General features: G+C 39.1%; 1 protein-coding gene across 1 annotated transcript; it reads left to right on the forward strand.

Moving 5' to 3' along the window:
- Nucleotides 1-10,079: 10,079 nt before the first annotated feature.
- LOC110199039 (calmodulin) lies at nucleotides 10,080-11,573 on the forward strand. The gene has a single exon (XM_020973719.1). The coding sequence runs from the start codon at nucleotides 10,259-10,261 to the stop codon at nucleotides 10,706-10,708; it is 450 nt and encodes a 149-aa protein (XP_020829378.1). The 5' UTR covers nucleotides 10,080-10,258; the 3' UTR covers nucleotides 10,709-11,573.
- The last annotated feature ends 3,397 nt before the right edge of the window (nucleotides 11,574-14,970 follow it).

Here is a 14,970-nt window from a genome sequence, read left to right on the forward strand (position 1 = left end):
TTGTATTTTTCACTGACAAATCCAATTTTGGGGCAGCTAGGTGGCGCAGTGGATACAGCACTGGCCCTGGATTCAGGATGATCTGAGTTCAAATCCAGCCTCAGACACATAACACTTACTAGCTGTGTGACCCTGGGCAAGTCACTTAATCCCACTGCCTAGCCCAAAACAAAAAAAATCCAATTTTGTTCATTTTTTTTTCATAATGACTTATGGCTTCCAAAACTGCATTATTTGTTGGATATTTTCAAAAAAACAATGATTTAAATATGGAAAAAAAGGAAAGGAAAAAAATATGACATATTTATGTTAAAATATAAAATTAAAAGTTTTACTAAAAAAAGTTAAAATATGGAAGAATAGGGTGGGAAATGGTTCTTTAGAAATATTTACAGCTATAGATAATTTTATAATTGAAAATAACCTTCCCAAAGATTTAATTACAAGAATTATAATTGATCATCCAAAGTGCTTGAAGATACAGTTTCAGAAATACTTCCCTTCAAATTTTGATTCTAAAAAACTAAGTTGGGTTCATAAACCGTACTTAATTAAAATAAAAGACATCAGTCATCTTCCATTAAAAACTTCAAGAAGAATTTGCCAAGTTACCAAGTGACACAGGTTTAAAACTTGAGTTTCCTAAAAAAAAAAAAATCATTAAATGAATTTCCGACAATTTATGAAATGGCCCTAAACATACTTCTGCCAGTTTGTACTACATATTTATGCTAAGCGGCATTCTCAGCATTGACGATCATAAAACCAAAATACCAATCAATTCTGAAAAATGTTGAAGATGCTCCGCATTCTGCAATATCAAATATTCTACCAAGATTTAATTATTTAGGTAAAAATAAACCAGCACATTCATCTCATTAGCACGCAAATTTGCTTTTATTTTTAGTAAATGGTAAAATTATATGTATACCAAAGAATTATTTTAAAATGAATTTCTTTATGATTTATTATCAGTAAATGTTTGATTTGTATACCTATTTCATATACCTACATACTTGGGGTCATGTAAAAATTTCTCAGGCAAAAAGGGGTCAGGAGTGGAAAAAGTTGAAGAAGCTCTGCCCTAGAGAACCATGCCTCCATCATGTTCTCCCTCTCTAGAACCATACCTACCTTCTCTGACATTGAGGTTATTCAACCAGGGACCCCTATAAAATACATGCAATGTATGGCTCAAACAAACTCCACCATAGAACTCAAAATCTTATAAAAAACGAATGTTGAAAACTGTCTTTACACATAATTGGAAAAAAATAAAATACTATTTACCAAAAAAAGATTTATTTAGGCATCAAGGTAGTCATGGAGACAAATGAAAAAGACTTACAAATCCTTACGAGTATAACGAATTAAGTGCTGTGAACTTTGTTCCCCTTCAAATATGAAAAAAAAACCAAAACACCTGAATTATTAAATTCAGCTGGGTACTTGAACAATACGACTGGCAAATGAGGGACATTTCTTTTCTCATCAATAGTAACCTCTGCTTATGCTGGTGTGCTGCCAAAGGATCCCAGCAATGAAACTTTTCAGACCCAGTTTATGTGAACAAGGAAGAGATTTCCCTGACTGTATAGGTGTGTCTCTCCAGACACTAATTTTAACATGGCTATCCTCCCTTGCTCAGGGAAGATAGAGTGCCAGGCCTGGAGTCAGGAAGACTAATATTCCTCTAGGGCTACTTGCGTGATTGCGCAGTAGGACTGAGCTGAGTGCAGGGGTCCATGTGTATTCTGCCTTCCTGAGTAATAAACCTTTGCTTCCAAACCTTCCAATGTTTAGTGCATCCTTCCACTCCAAATCCCACTGAATAAGAACTCTGATCAGTTAAATGACAAATCACAAATTCAGGGGATCAAAGATGAAGTATACTACCCATATCCTGATAGAGAGGTGATGAATGTAAAGCACAGAATGAGATTTGCATTTTTTTAACATAAATATCAGGGAAATTTATTCTGTTTGACTATACTTATTTATTGTTTTTATTTTTTAAAAATTTCATTAGGAAGGTAGAGAAGTCACAAGGAGAGATGCAAATTCTTTTTAATAAGAAAAAAAATCAAAATTAAGTTTGGGAGGGTGGGGGATTTTAGCATTACATTGTCACACAGCTTTTTCCAATACCTCAAATAAAATTTACCTTTCTAGGTTTCTTTGGACTCTTATCTTTACATTTCAAAGTTTCTACTCAGCTCTGTTTTTTTCATCAGAAATGCTTGGAAAGTCTGCTATCCTATTAAAGACCCATCTTTCACCCCTTTAGGATTATACTCAGCTTTTTAGGGTAAATTATTCTTGGTATAAGCCTATTTCTTTTGCCTTTTAGAATATTGTATTTCAAGATCTGTTCTCATTTGAAGTAGATGCTGCCAGATCTTGCGTGATCTTTACTGTGGTTCCTTGGTATTTGAACTATTTTTTTATTGATCCTTACCATATATATTTTTTTTTCCCTTTGATATGTTAACTCTGGATTTTGGCCATTCCTGAGACTTTTCCTTTCCTTAATCAGTGGATTCTTTCTTCACTTAGCAATCTGATTTTAATAGAGCTGGGAAGATTCTCATTCATGATTTCTTGTTTTCTTAAAATGCGACACTAGACTTTTGGGGGGGTGCAGCTAGGCAATAGGGTTAAGTGACTCGCCCAGGTTCACACAGCTAGTAAGTGTCAAATTTTTGGTCTGAGGTCAGATTTGAACTCAAGTCCTCCTGACTCCAGGGCTGGTACTCTAACTACTGCCCCACCTAGCTGCCCCCACCTTTGTATTTCTAATGGTCTTCATCACCAATTGCCTTAATGCCAAGTTCACTGGAGTACAGTGCAAACTCTGTCCCATTCCTTTTTTTAATTGAGACATTTGCCTTGCTCCAGCCCTGTGGTGCCTCTAGTGTTTCACAGTCTTTCATTTGTCACTGAAACTGGCTTTTAGTAATCACTTCAGCTGGTTCATTTAGGATCCAGGTTAGGTGACTTGAATTCAGATAAAATATATTGGTGCTTTCTTATTATTTCCTTACTTTTCATGGTTATTAAATCCACGTTTACTAATTTTGTTCCATTATCTCCAGGGTGAAGGTATCCTCCTCGGCCAAGAAATTAGAGATAAAAGAATTGGGTAGTCTCACTGTCTCTTTGATATCAGTGATTAGCATCCCATTCTTCCCAGCCAGAAGTCCTATCCCTTCTTTGGCACATTTATGGCTCATGTGGTTTAAAAACAAACAATAAAGACATTTTCGTTCTCTTAAGCTTTCCTTTCTAGTATCCATACAATTCGAAATCCAGCACCAGTCCTGAAACGAGACCATACCAGACTTATATTAATTTTCTATTACTTGACCTTGTTTTCATCACCCATAAACATGCTCTTAAAAAAACCTGTTTGGTATGTTCCCTCCCCATTAACATGGATTTCTCTAGATAATTCTCATCTTTTCCTCATTTGAACTGTTTCTCTTCGTATATTTAGAATTTAATTTTTCAAAGTTTCCTATCCATTCCAGGATGACTTTATTAAAATTTTAATCTATAGGATATTACCATTGAGATTGGCTTGCCCTAAATCCAGGCTATATGGGAGTCTGTGCCTGACTTTCCACTGCTTTATCATAACTTTCCCCCCAGCTTCCCATTTAGCCAATCTCTCACTGTCAAATTCATTTTAGAATTTCGTGTTGGTTCTTCCATATTTTGAAGGATGAAACTATCACTAAGGCAAATTAAGAAGTTATTACTACTCTGTCTCCTTTACCTATCCTGTTTCTTTGGACTAATGTATACTCATCCAGACCTTTATCTGGTCATGGATTTTATCAGTGATACCTATGAGGTTAAATTTGTTTCCTTGTAAGTACTTTTGGTACCTATTGCTTGTTGCCTAAACTTTGGGCATTTGTATATAAACATTTGACACCAGAAGTTTTGCTATTGGCTCCTTTCACAGATGTTGACTTCTAAGAAGTTGTGAGTGTTTCAACTACTACTATTCCTTCTTTGTAGTTACTCTCTGCTATATGCAGCTTGGTGGATATAACCTACCAATTATTAGTTCACCACTGGGTCCAAGGGGAACTGGGTTAATGCACCCTCTCCACTAAGGGACCTTTTTTGCTTTTGATCCAAACAGGTTCAATAGTGGGGTATCCTGACCACCTAAAAGAACAGTTGGACTAAGGGCAGCTAAGTGGTGCAGTGGATAGAGTACCGGCTCTGAAGTCAAGAGGACCTGAGTTCAAATCTGGCCTCAGACCAAACACTTGACACTTGGTAGCTGTGGGACCCTGGGCAAGTTACTTAACCCCAATTGCCCAAAAAGTAAAAACATTTTTAAAAAAGAAGGGTTCCAGACTACCTTTCTCACATTCCTTTATTTGTTATGACATGACTACCACCCTAGTACACCATGGAAAAATTACTTAAAGCTTAAATTTGAGCTCATCCCTACTATTTCCCCAAAGGGGGAAGTAGAAAGGTAATCAATGTCAATGTAAATCAGATATGCGACAGATATTTATTTCCATTACACAAAAGAAAAATGCAATAGGCTCTGTCCAGCACACATTGACAGAAATACTTAAAACGTGACTCAGTAACTTACAACTACCGTTAAACTCAATTATTCATAGTATGAATTGAAAGAAACTGAACTGTAATAATTGTAGCACCCATGAAGAAGAAAGAGGTGCTAAAGATCTTGCCAGGCAGGAAGTTTGAAGCTTAGCTAGATATTTCATAGTTTTAAAGAATAGAGAGATCTCTTTGGGGAGCGTGAAAAAAATTGGTAGCTGATAATACAAGAGGAGTGGGCTTGCTCAGAGGCAATGGAAGCAACAGAGACAATATATGTCTTTAAATAAGAGACTGATTATAGAAGGCTGCCAGGTTCTGCTTTGTAGTTGAAAGGGTTGGATCCATTGATTATCCTGCCCCACTTAAAAGTTAGGCAAGAACATTTCTGGATTGAATCAATCAACAAAACTGTGTGTGAACAGAATATGTATCCTTTTTTGAATCAAGCAAAGCCAAACAAGAAACTTCTCTGAGGAACTTACATAAAAGGGTGGAACTATCTCAGTACCAGATAGATATTCTGAAGGTATGGAAGAGGAGCTGAAGGAGTAGGATTGCACCCAGTTGAGTCGCAAAGAACCCAGTAACCCACTGAAAGAAGTAAGAGGCAATAGGATTGAGCTGTGGCAGAAATACTGAGGTGATCTATCAGTCAAACAAAGCATCTTAGAGCTAATGCTCCTTGGCCTAATGCAGCCATTGTACCCACTTACCCAGGGACTGAGGGAAATACTGAGAAAAGGTCTGCTGTTTATCCAACTTCCTCTCCAACTCTTTTTTTTTCTGCTGTCCAAATATTCCTAGTTACTGGAATTTTGTCAGAACCCACAAAGAGGCCAGGGATTAGTCACAGATAAATATGAATTATGTCAGAGAACTTAACCTTTGTATAAATGTTAAGAATTTTCCTAACTAGGGGCTCAGAGAGAGATTGTGATCATATGCCTAATTTTTTATCTAAAAGTAAACTCCCTAAAGCCATAGAGGGAACCACGCAGCTCTCCAAGGTTGCCCTTAGATTTAAAAACAAATAATTAATAAAGATGATAGGCTGTTACACAGGAAACACATGGAAGTATGAATACTGAGCCTGACTACTTATCTTTTAAGAAATGCTAAAAAGCTGCTTAGAAATTCTCTCTTCCTCTTTAGTTCCTCACTCCCTCCTTCTCTCTTGGTTGGACGCCAACTGGTGTCCAGGTAGATGGACTTCTTGACTATGTTTAACCTTTGTCCTTTTATTTTTTTTTTCGTTTCTGCCTTCTCAATACAGACTAAAATTGTTAACTTTTTATTTTTGTGACCTGTAGGTACTTACACCTTGACCTAAAGCCTTCTTAAAACCTTTAATGCTTATTGCTTCTAACCTGACAACCATAACCAACTTCCTGAACTGAAGAAAGTCTCCATAATTTCATAGCTTCAAATTACCCTATCCTTCACTGACAACTATCCATTTTTACCAGCTTTCCCCACCTATTAATCCGTTCTACTGATCAGCTTTGCCCACCAGTTTGTTCAATTAACCTTGTCTTATTTGCCTTGGCTTTTTAACTACTGTCTACTTGACCATTCTTGATCCATCTCCTTCTTCAAATTTCTTTCCCAGAATCCAGAATTAGAAATGGGACTTGGAAACAGGTCTCCTTCAAACATTCCTCTCCCAATGTCAATTTCAGGCCCTCACCACATATCTAAATCTGTTCCAATCATCTACAAAATTTTCTTTTCCTTAATCAATCAACCAACTAAGCATTTAAGTGCCTTTTATGCAAAAGCACTAGGGATACAAAGACAATCCTTGCTCTCAAAGACCTTACGCTCTCTCAGGGAAGACAATATATGCAAATATAAGTGTGTATAGAATAAATATATACAAAATAAATACTAAAAAAAAAATATAGTTAAATATTAGGTAAGTGGTAAGGGAGGGTACCAACAATTGATTTAGGATCTGGAAAGGTGTAGAAAATGATGCTTTTAGTTGTATTTTGAAGGAAGTTAAGGGTTCTATGAGGTAGAAATGAAGAGACAGTGCATTCTAGGCACTGGGCAATGGCCAGGGCAAAGATTCAGAAATGGAAGAAGGAGTTTTGTGTGTGAAGAACAGAGAGAAGTACAGTCTGGCCATACTTTAGTGCAGGGGTAGGGAACCTGTGGCCTCCAGGACACATGTGGCCCTCTAGGTCCTCTGACTGAATTTGACTGAATTCAAGGGGCTTCATTTGAGATGTCCCCCATAGTCACCCACCCTTGCTCTCATGTATAGGAAGGGGAGTAATGTATAATGAGACTGAAAAGATAGGCTAGCATTAAGTTGTGAGGGACTTTGAAACAAAAGTGTGTATTTTACTGCAGAGGATAACAGGTAAGTCATAAAGTGACAAAGCTGAACGCCATCATGGCAACTGTGTGGAAGGTAGATTGTAATGAGGAGGGACTTGAGTTAGGCAGAACCAGTAAAGAAGCTGTTGCAATAGTCCAGTCAAGAGATGAGGAGGCAGAGCTAAGGTGGGGGCTATGTGAGAAAAAAAAAAGGTTTGGGTGTGAAAGATATTGTGGAGGTAGAAATGGAAAAGTCTGGCAACTGATTAGATATATGGAATGTGAGAGAATGAAGAACAATAATGCTGAGGTTATCAACCTAGAAAAGTAGGAAAAAAATGGAGAAAGTATTTATATAGTACCTCCTATGTGCCAGAAATTGCATTAAGTGCTTTACAAATATCTCATTTGATCCTCACAATAACTCTGGGAGGTAGGTGATGTTATTATCCCCATTTTACAGGTAAAGAAACTGAAGCAAATAGAGGTTAAGTGATTTGCCCGGGGTTACATAATAAGCAAGAGGGCTTGATTTGAACTCAGGTCTCCCTGACTCCAAGCCAGTGAGTGCTCTAGCCACTGTGCCATCTAGCTGCCTCAACTGAAACAAGGAAGTTTCTTATTTATTTACCTGCTCCTTCTTGTACAGAAGTTGAAAGTATCACGTATCTGACCACATAATAAGCAAGAATGGAAAATATTCACTGTGTGAAAGTGTCATGGAGTATGGAAACTTGGAAAACTACAGTCTTTTTATTATCCATTTTTTAAAAATTATTTTTATTATCCATATGCCTAAATTATTATTTCCTGGAACAAGTACTATGCATTGCCAAGGTATCTGTGGTATGTCATGAATAAGTTAGGCTTCCTCATTCCTCTTGATCAATTTCTTACCAGGAAGGTGGTCATGAAAAGAAGGTAAATTCCAATTGTGTGTGTGTGCATAATAAATAAATATATGTATGCGTGTACATATCACACTCTGCATATTTAATGTTAATGAGGCAAGGAGAAGGTAAACAAACACATATTTGGATGGGCAAATGGCTTACCTGGTTGATAAAGAAGCAAGTAGAATGCTGAACTTGGAGGCAAGAAGAGTTCACATTCAGCCTTTAATGTTTACTGTGTGCCCATGGACTGAACCTCTCTGAGCCTCAGTTTCCTCATCTGTATAATGGTCATAACAAGGCCTGGCTTACCTTCACAAAGTTGGTGTGAAAGCAAAATGAGACAATTTGTAGGGAACACTGCAGAAGTTGAGGTGTTACAGATCGTTGGTCAGTCATATCTGACTTTTCATGACCCCATAGACCATGTTGTCCATGGGGTTTTCTTGGCAAAGATACTGGAGTGGTTTGCCATTTCCTTTTCCCAGTGGAGTAAGACAAACAGAGGTTAAATGATTTGCCCAGGGTCTAATAAGTGTCTAAGGCTGGATTTGAACTCAGGTTTTCCTGACACCAGGCCCAGCACCCTATCCATTGAGCCATCTAGCTGCCTCAAGATGCTACATAAAGGTCAGTTATTATCATTATTGATGAAATGTGGGTAAGGGAAGACACTGTCCCTTTTTTACTTCCTCATGTCATTCAGGGTGTGTTGCTAAGACAAATTCATAAATATGTCATATACCGAACAAGACTGGGGAAGAAGAGTACCTAAAATGGCATATGCTTACCACCATCTTTTTTGACAATGAAGAAATCTAGGTGTTTTCCCCTGTAAGTTCTTTACTCTAAATACAATCTTAACTCCAGACTCCCAGGAGAAAAATAAAGCACTTCAGGGCTTTTGGTTTCAGGGTTTTTATCTTCAAAACAAAACAAAAATGCAGTAGGATCAGATTTCTTTCTGTTTCTGTGGGGCCTTTTGTAATATACTCTGGGTGCCAGGCTGTCATTATCATTGCTTTAAATTTTCTCCCAGTAACCCATGCTCCATATTAAGGGAAAGATCACAGATTTAGAGCTAGCTAGGACCTCAAAGGTCATCAAGTCTAATCCCTCATTTTACAAGGATTTGCCCAAGGTTCACTCAGGTCATATGATAGAGATGGGATTCCAATTCTCTAGGACAGGCATTCTTCAGCTTTTTTGTGTCATGGACCTCTTTGGCAGTCTGGTAGAGCCTAGGCACTCCTCAGAATAATGTTTTTAAATGCATAAAATAAAATACATAGGATTACAAAGGAAGTGAATTATATCAAAATACAATGATCGTGTGTGTGTGTGTGTGTGTGTGTGTGTGTGTGTGTGTGTGTGTGTGTGTAATATACTCATGTACTGCAAGTTAAATAAAAACCCCAGCTCTAGTGATTGATAAGCCTAATAAGTACATGGACCTGGTCGCTTCTTTCTCATCTATTCCTGCAATCCACCTTAGGACCAAATAGGGTGAGGAAAAGAAAGTGAAATATTTAGCAGCCCATTTTTCTGTTAGATTTACTGAAATGGCATCCAATATTAGAATCTATGCAATTATCCATGACATTTATCCTGATGACCTAGAATAATGAGGAAATAATTGTGTTTCTTCTTTTAAATACCAGATTCTCTCCATATACTTTATTTAAATTCAGAATGGAGGGAAGAATACTGGGAGAGTGGTATGAAGCATAGACCATGTTCCCCTCTATGACCAAGACAGCACTTAACTAATATCCTCATGGACCCAAAGGAAAAGAACAGAAACTAAAGCTGGTGTTGCCCCCTTGTAGGAAAGATTCAGAATTTCAACATCCAGATACCTTGAGTCCAGATTATTTCAGGAGATCTGGCTGTAGTGGCCAGTGACCCAGTGTTTCATTTTCTCCATCTAGAAAATGGAGATATGAATTTCACCCAGAAATTCTGTAGATGGAGATAGGTCTGCAAAGTTTCCTGATACTCTTTCACCAAAAGGCGTGACCCAAATGAAAGGTATTATTAGTGGCTCATAGCTCTTTCTGATCCCATTGTGGAAATCTGACTGCCTTTTTACATACAGAGGGTGTTGGCATAGTCAGTTTGCTTAGTAGACAAACTTTGCTTCAGTTCAATGACTCTTGTCTAAACAGGATCTTCTCCCCCAGGCAACCACAAAGGGTGGTGGAGTCTCCTAGCGACTGCCCTGATTTGAGCTAAACCAATAGTGAGGTAGAATGCTCTATCTTCATAAGTGCCAGCACTTCAGGCAAGGACTAGAAAACCAGACAGTCAGGTTGCTGCTCCAGTTCTCCATTCATTCCAAAGAACTCAGAAAGTGAGAACAGTCTGTGGCCAGAGGCTGGTCAAGTCATTAGAGCTTGAGCAAACACAGAAGTCAACTCACTGACCACTTGCTCCATCATAGGATGGCCGACCAGTTTTCAGAGGAGCAGATCGCTGAATTCAAAGAGGCTTTCAGCCTTTTTGACAAGGATTCTGATGGCTGCATCACCACTAAGGAACTGGGCACTGTCATGAGGTCACTAGGCCAGAACCCCACGGAGGCTGAGCTGAAGAGCATGATTGGAGAGATTGATACTGATGGTAATGGTACCATTGATTTTCCTGAGTTCTTGAGCATGATGGCAAGGAAGATGAAGGACACGGACAGTGAGGAGGAGATCCGGGAGGCTTTCCGGGTATTTGACAAAGATGGCAACGGCTTCGTCAGTGCAGCTGAGCTAAGGCATGTGATGACCAAACTGGGGGAAAAGCTCACAGATGATGAAGTCGATGAGATGATCCGGGAAGCTGATGTTGATGGCGATGGCCAGGTGAACTATGAGGAATTTGTCCGCATGCTTATCTCTAAGTAGGGAGGATGGGGAGGACAGAACTCCAGTCCTGACTCAAATAGCTTTCTTTAGCTTCATATTGTGCTCTTAACTTTCTGATGGGGGGATGTTTTATCTTGATGTTTCAAAAATTTTGTACATCACAACAATTCCTCCTACAATCCTCCTCACTGGATCTTCTGCTCACGAGCTTACATTCTGCAACTACTTTTTTCTCTATCAAATTGTTAGAATGTCGCATACTTTTTTTTCCCATCATGCTCACCTGTCTGCTCAAAATAAAACAGGGATACCCAACGTGCAGCAATCAGCAAAAAGTCAACTATCCTTTACAATGACTCAAACACACAGGAGTTGAAATGAAGATAGTGTCATTCTTTGAAGACAAGATATTGAGGTCCAAAAAGTCCTTAAAAACTCTGTGGCCCATTGAGCAATGTTAAGAACCTATTCCATTCTGGATATGATCTTTGGTGCTAAATCATCATACAAGATACAGCAGATAACATCAGCCCATATCTGAATTCCTATATCCTCTCTACAGCCCATGAGAACAGTATGCTCCTTTGCTTGAAGACCACCTGCTGCTACAAATGGGAGTATTAATATTCAGGAGGTTGGGAGAAACATGGTGCTGGAAAAGAAGGTGAAGGTGGGGACTATGGGTAATTGTGTGCAGGCCTCCTCTCCAGCTGTAATTGCTTCTCCCACCTGTCTGCCTGGAAAAACATCATTGACTCACTGGTGAGGGAGAGGGGGAGAATCCTGGGGATAGTTGTGATGATGTGTCTGTATTATTCTTGATGGAGGAGGGACATTTAAATGAAAGGGATTTGGGGAAAGCTGAAGGAAATAAATGAGAAGTTCATTTTCCTATTTGATTTTATCATTCTGGATTTCCTTAAAGTGAGAGCTATTAGGACCTTAAGGCTTCAGACCTCAGCTTTATTATTCCTTGTATTGCTAAATATGAGGAGAAGGGATGAAGTAAGTGTGTTTTTGGTTGGAACAGAAGTGGTCTGAGATGTTTTGTAAACCATAAAGCATTATATAAATGTAAGCTAATATCATTTTCATCAACTTTGGAGGTAGGAAGACTAGTTTTATGTCCTGTCTCTTATACATACAGTTGCATGATCGTAGGTAAATCACTCAGTGCCTCCAGACAACTCTGTAAGACTGGTGGAGGGAGTTTCCATACCAATAGTTTCTCACACAGATGAAATTTCAGTTTCCCTGCCAGCTGTCCCCCACCTCCCAATTCTTCACCAAAAAATTAGAAAGCAAATCACATCTTAAAATATGTTATTCCTAGAGAGCCAACGAGTAGAATGGGAACCAACCATTTAAAATGTTTCTCTCTTACTCACTACCCCACCTTCTCTTTATAATATTATCTTAGAGATAAGATGAAAATGAATGGATTAGAGAGCAATAAAATGAATGCATTCCTGCATGTGGGTTTGGCCCTAAGCCCTTGAGATCACTTCATTCACAAGCCCAGAAACTCATTAATCATACTGTTTAATTATTTAATTAAAGCTAAAAGAAATCTTAAAGCTCAATGGGTCCAACACCATTTTTGGATGGAGAAACCGAGGCCTGGAGTTGGGAAATGGATGCCCAAGTCTCCTCACAAGGTAATGGCAGAGCTGGAACGTGAAGAAGGAAAATCAAGTATACTACAAGGGAATTAGTGAAGTGTAATGGATATAGCAGAGGCCTGAAAATCAGGGTATCTGGGCTCCAGGCCTAGCTCTGGGTTAGTTTGGGGATATTGCTTAGCCTCTCCAAGGGCCAGTTCCATCATCTGTAAAAATTAGTGGAGGGGAAGGAAGGAGGGGTGAGAGGGGCTAAGGAGCTCCTCATTTTCTAATAGTCAGTGTTTAAACCTAATAACAGGACAACAAAAAAAGAAGGTAGGGGACAGATTCCTCCCATGACGCCCTCAGGGAAATTTCTTATTTTCAATTCTTCAACAACTCTGAAAGGGAAGCATTAAATGAAAAGTGAATCAATTAGCCTTTTCCAGGTAGAAGAACTTGGAAATACTCCTAACTAGAACATAGTGTTGAAAGGAAAATTCTTCATTAGGGTTTTCACCCTGATTAATGAGGCAAAACACAGAACAAAGAGAACTAAAAGAATTTTATTATAAGTATGTCAAGGCAGCAACAGATCAGGCTGTTGATCTGAAGATCAGCTATGGCTTCAAGGTGGGGACAGCTTTTATGGATAACTTTTGGACGATCCAGATAGGTCTACCTCAGCAAAAGAGGTTGGGCCCTTGAATCTCTGTTTGTTCCCTGGTTAGCAAGAATGTGACAGTTTACAGGTAGGGTTACATGACAAAGAGCCAGTGATACAAAAAGCTCTTACTTTTTTTACAAAGGATTTGGAGTGTCCTTTCCCACCAGAGCCTCCCCTAACACAGGTTGATAAACAGGGCTAGGAACAATGGGTAACTGAGTCAACATAACTTGTAGCAGCATCCAAACTATCTGTCTGTTCCTCTTCCCCCTCACCCCTTCCACTTCCCCTTGTAATAATCTGCATTGTCAGAGAGTATTTTTTCATAGGTACGGGGTACAAATACCAGTGCCATAATATTGTTGCATGTGGGGACATATATGGATTGTAAGATCACACCAATAACTTCAAAGATTTAGAAATGACTCGTAGCCCAGCCTAGAGATCAGAAGACTAACTATCACCAGGGGTAATGGTTAACCAGGGGTAACAGGTAACAAATGCATAACTCAGTGTTTCAAGTGACATTTTCCAAATGGTTTACACTGGAGGAAATGTAGGGAGGAAAACAGAGGGACTATGTCTTGTGAGATGTGGATTCTAAGGTCTCCTTCTACATGCTGTGAATCATAGCCAGCCACACATTCATTTGGTGTGGGCTCCCAGAGGTAGGGGAAACAATCTCTCTTTTTCTAGGAGTGGGCCCTAGAGAAGCTCTCATTAGCCCAAGACTGACTAAATACCTAAGGTGAGAAAGGGGGATTTTTCTCTGTGTACGTATGTTCAGTTTTCCACCCGACCCTCAAAGAATATAAAAAGGAACATGATAAAACCAAACAAAGAAAGCAAAAAACTCCATACACATAGACCCAATTAGTCCCACCTATCTCTGCATTTTAAGCAGCTTTCTAATTCCGTACCAATGATTTGCTCACCAGGGCTGGCACCATACTGTTGATTTTAGGAGCCCCCTCCCTCCTTTTTCCCTTTGGCCCTGTCAACTTTTGAGACCCAGAAGATATAATAACTTAGCCCCTAGGCCTCTTTGCAGGTGGCACTGGATAAAGAAGTTGACATACATTTTATATTGTCTTCATTCCCCAAGACGAGTGTTTACTTGAACTGCCCCATGGCAAGGCTGTGATACCAATGGGGCATTTTGGGACATTCTCCATTACTAAGAGGCCAAGACCACCCTCCTTCCACCTCCTCAGTTGCAGGATGACAAGGAAGACACTAAGCAGTACTGTAGTTATCAAGTTCCTGCTACTATTCAGAAACAACAGTGAGCACTGCTAAATCAGTAATGTTTGCTACTTCTCCAATATTTGCAGAGTAACAACCTAGGACAAGTGGCATCTTCACTCTATTGCAGGGGTGACTGACTATTGAATTGTTAGAAGAAACATGATACCGTTTCAATGTCCTCTGTAACTGACTAGCTAAATTGTCAGCATCAGAGCAGCCAACAACAAAATACCAACCAATTAAAATCATTTTTTTAGTGTTGTGAAGCTGAATGACAGCTCAATCAACCAGTGACATTTGTAGAGCTCATGATTATCTTTAGGCCCTGTTAGTGGCAAATTGCAAACTTTCTGCAGGAAGCTATGCCTCTAGGATCCTGTTTCTCCTATCCCAGTCCAGGATTGGGCCTAGAAGCAAGACCTGAGGCACAGGCAGCTGGTAAGTCAGTCTTTCATGGTGTTAGGTTAGGTCTAGAAGGAAGTAATATTTTGGGACTAAGGCCAAGTAAGGTGGGAACAGCACAACAATTTGTAAAAAGAGTTTGCAAAAGGAGATCAAAGCTAGGATTTCAGCAGAGTTGGCAGTGGACCAGAAACAAAAAGGTGTGCTCATATAGGTATCAAAGAAGTTAGCCCCAAAGAATCCTCAGGGAAGCAATGAGAATTGAATCCAAGCAAGGGCCTGAAAAACTGGCAAGAGGTGGGTCAAAGCGGTTTGTCTGTACTTGTTCAAAGAGCATGACACAATTTGCCACTTTCGGTGAGCTGGTAGCATTTTCATGTAAA

This window comes from Phascolarctos cinereus, unplaced genomic scaffold (genome assembly GCF_003287225.1).
Source record: "Phascolarctos cinereus isolate Bilbo 61053 unplaced genomic scaffold, phaCin_HiC Scaffold_1;HRSCAF=81, whole genome shotgun sequence".
In the NCBI taxonomy this organism is placed as follows: Eukaryota; Metazoa; Chordata; class Mammalia; order Diprotodontia; family Phascolarctidae; genus Phascolarctos; species Phascolarctos cinereus.

Excerpts from the sequence above, each read along its gene's own strand:
- LOC110199039 (XM_020973719.1), top strand. The coding sequence starts at position 10,259 with ATGGCCGACCAGTTTTCAGAGGAGCAGATCGCTGAATTCAAAGAGGCT.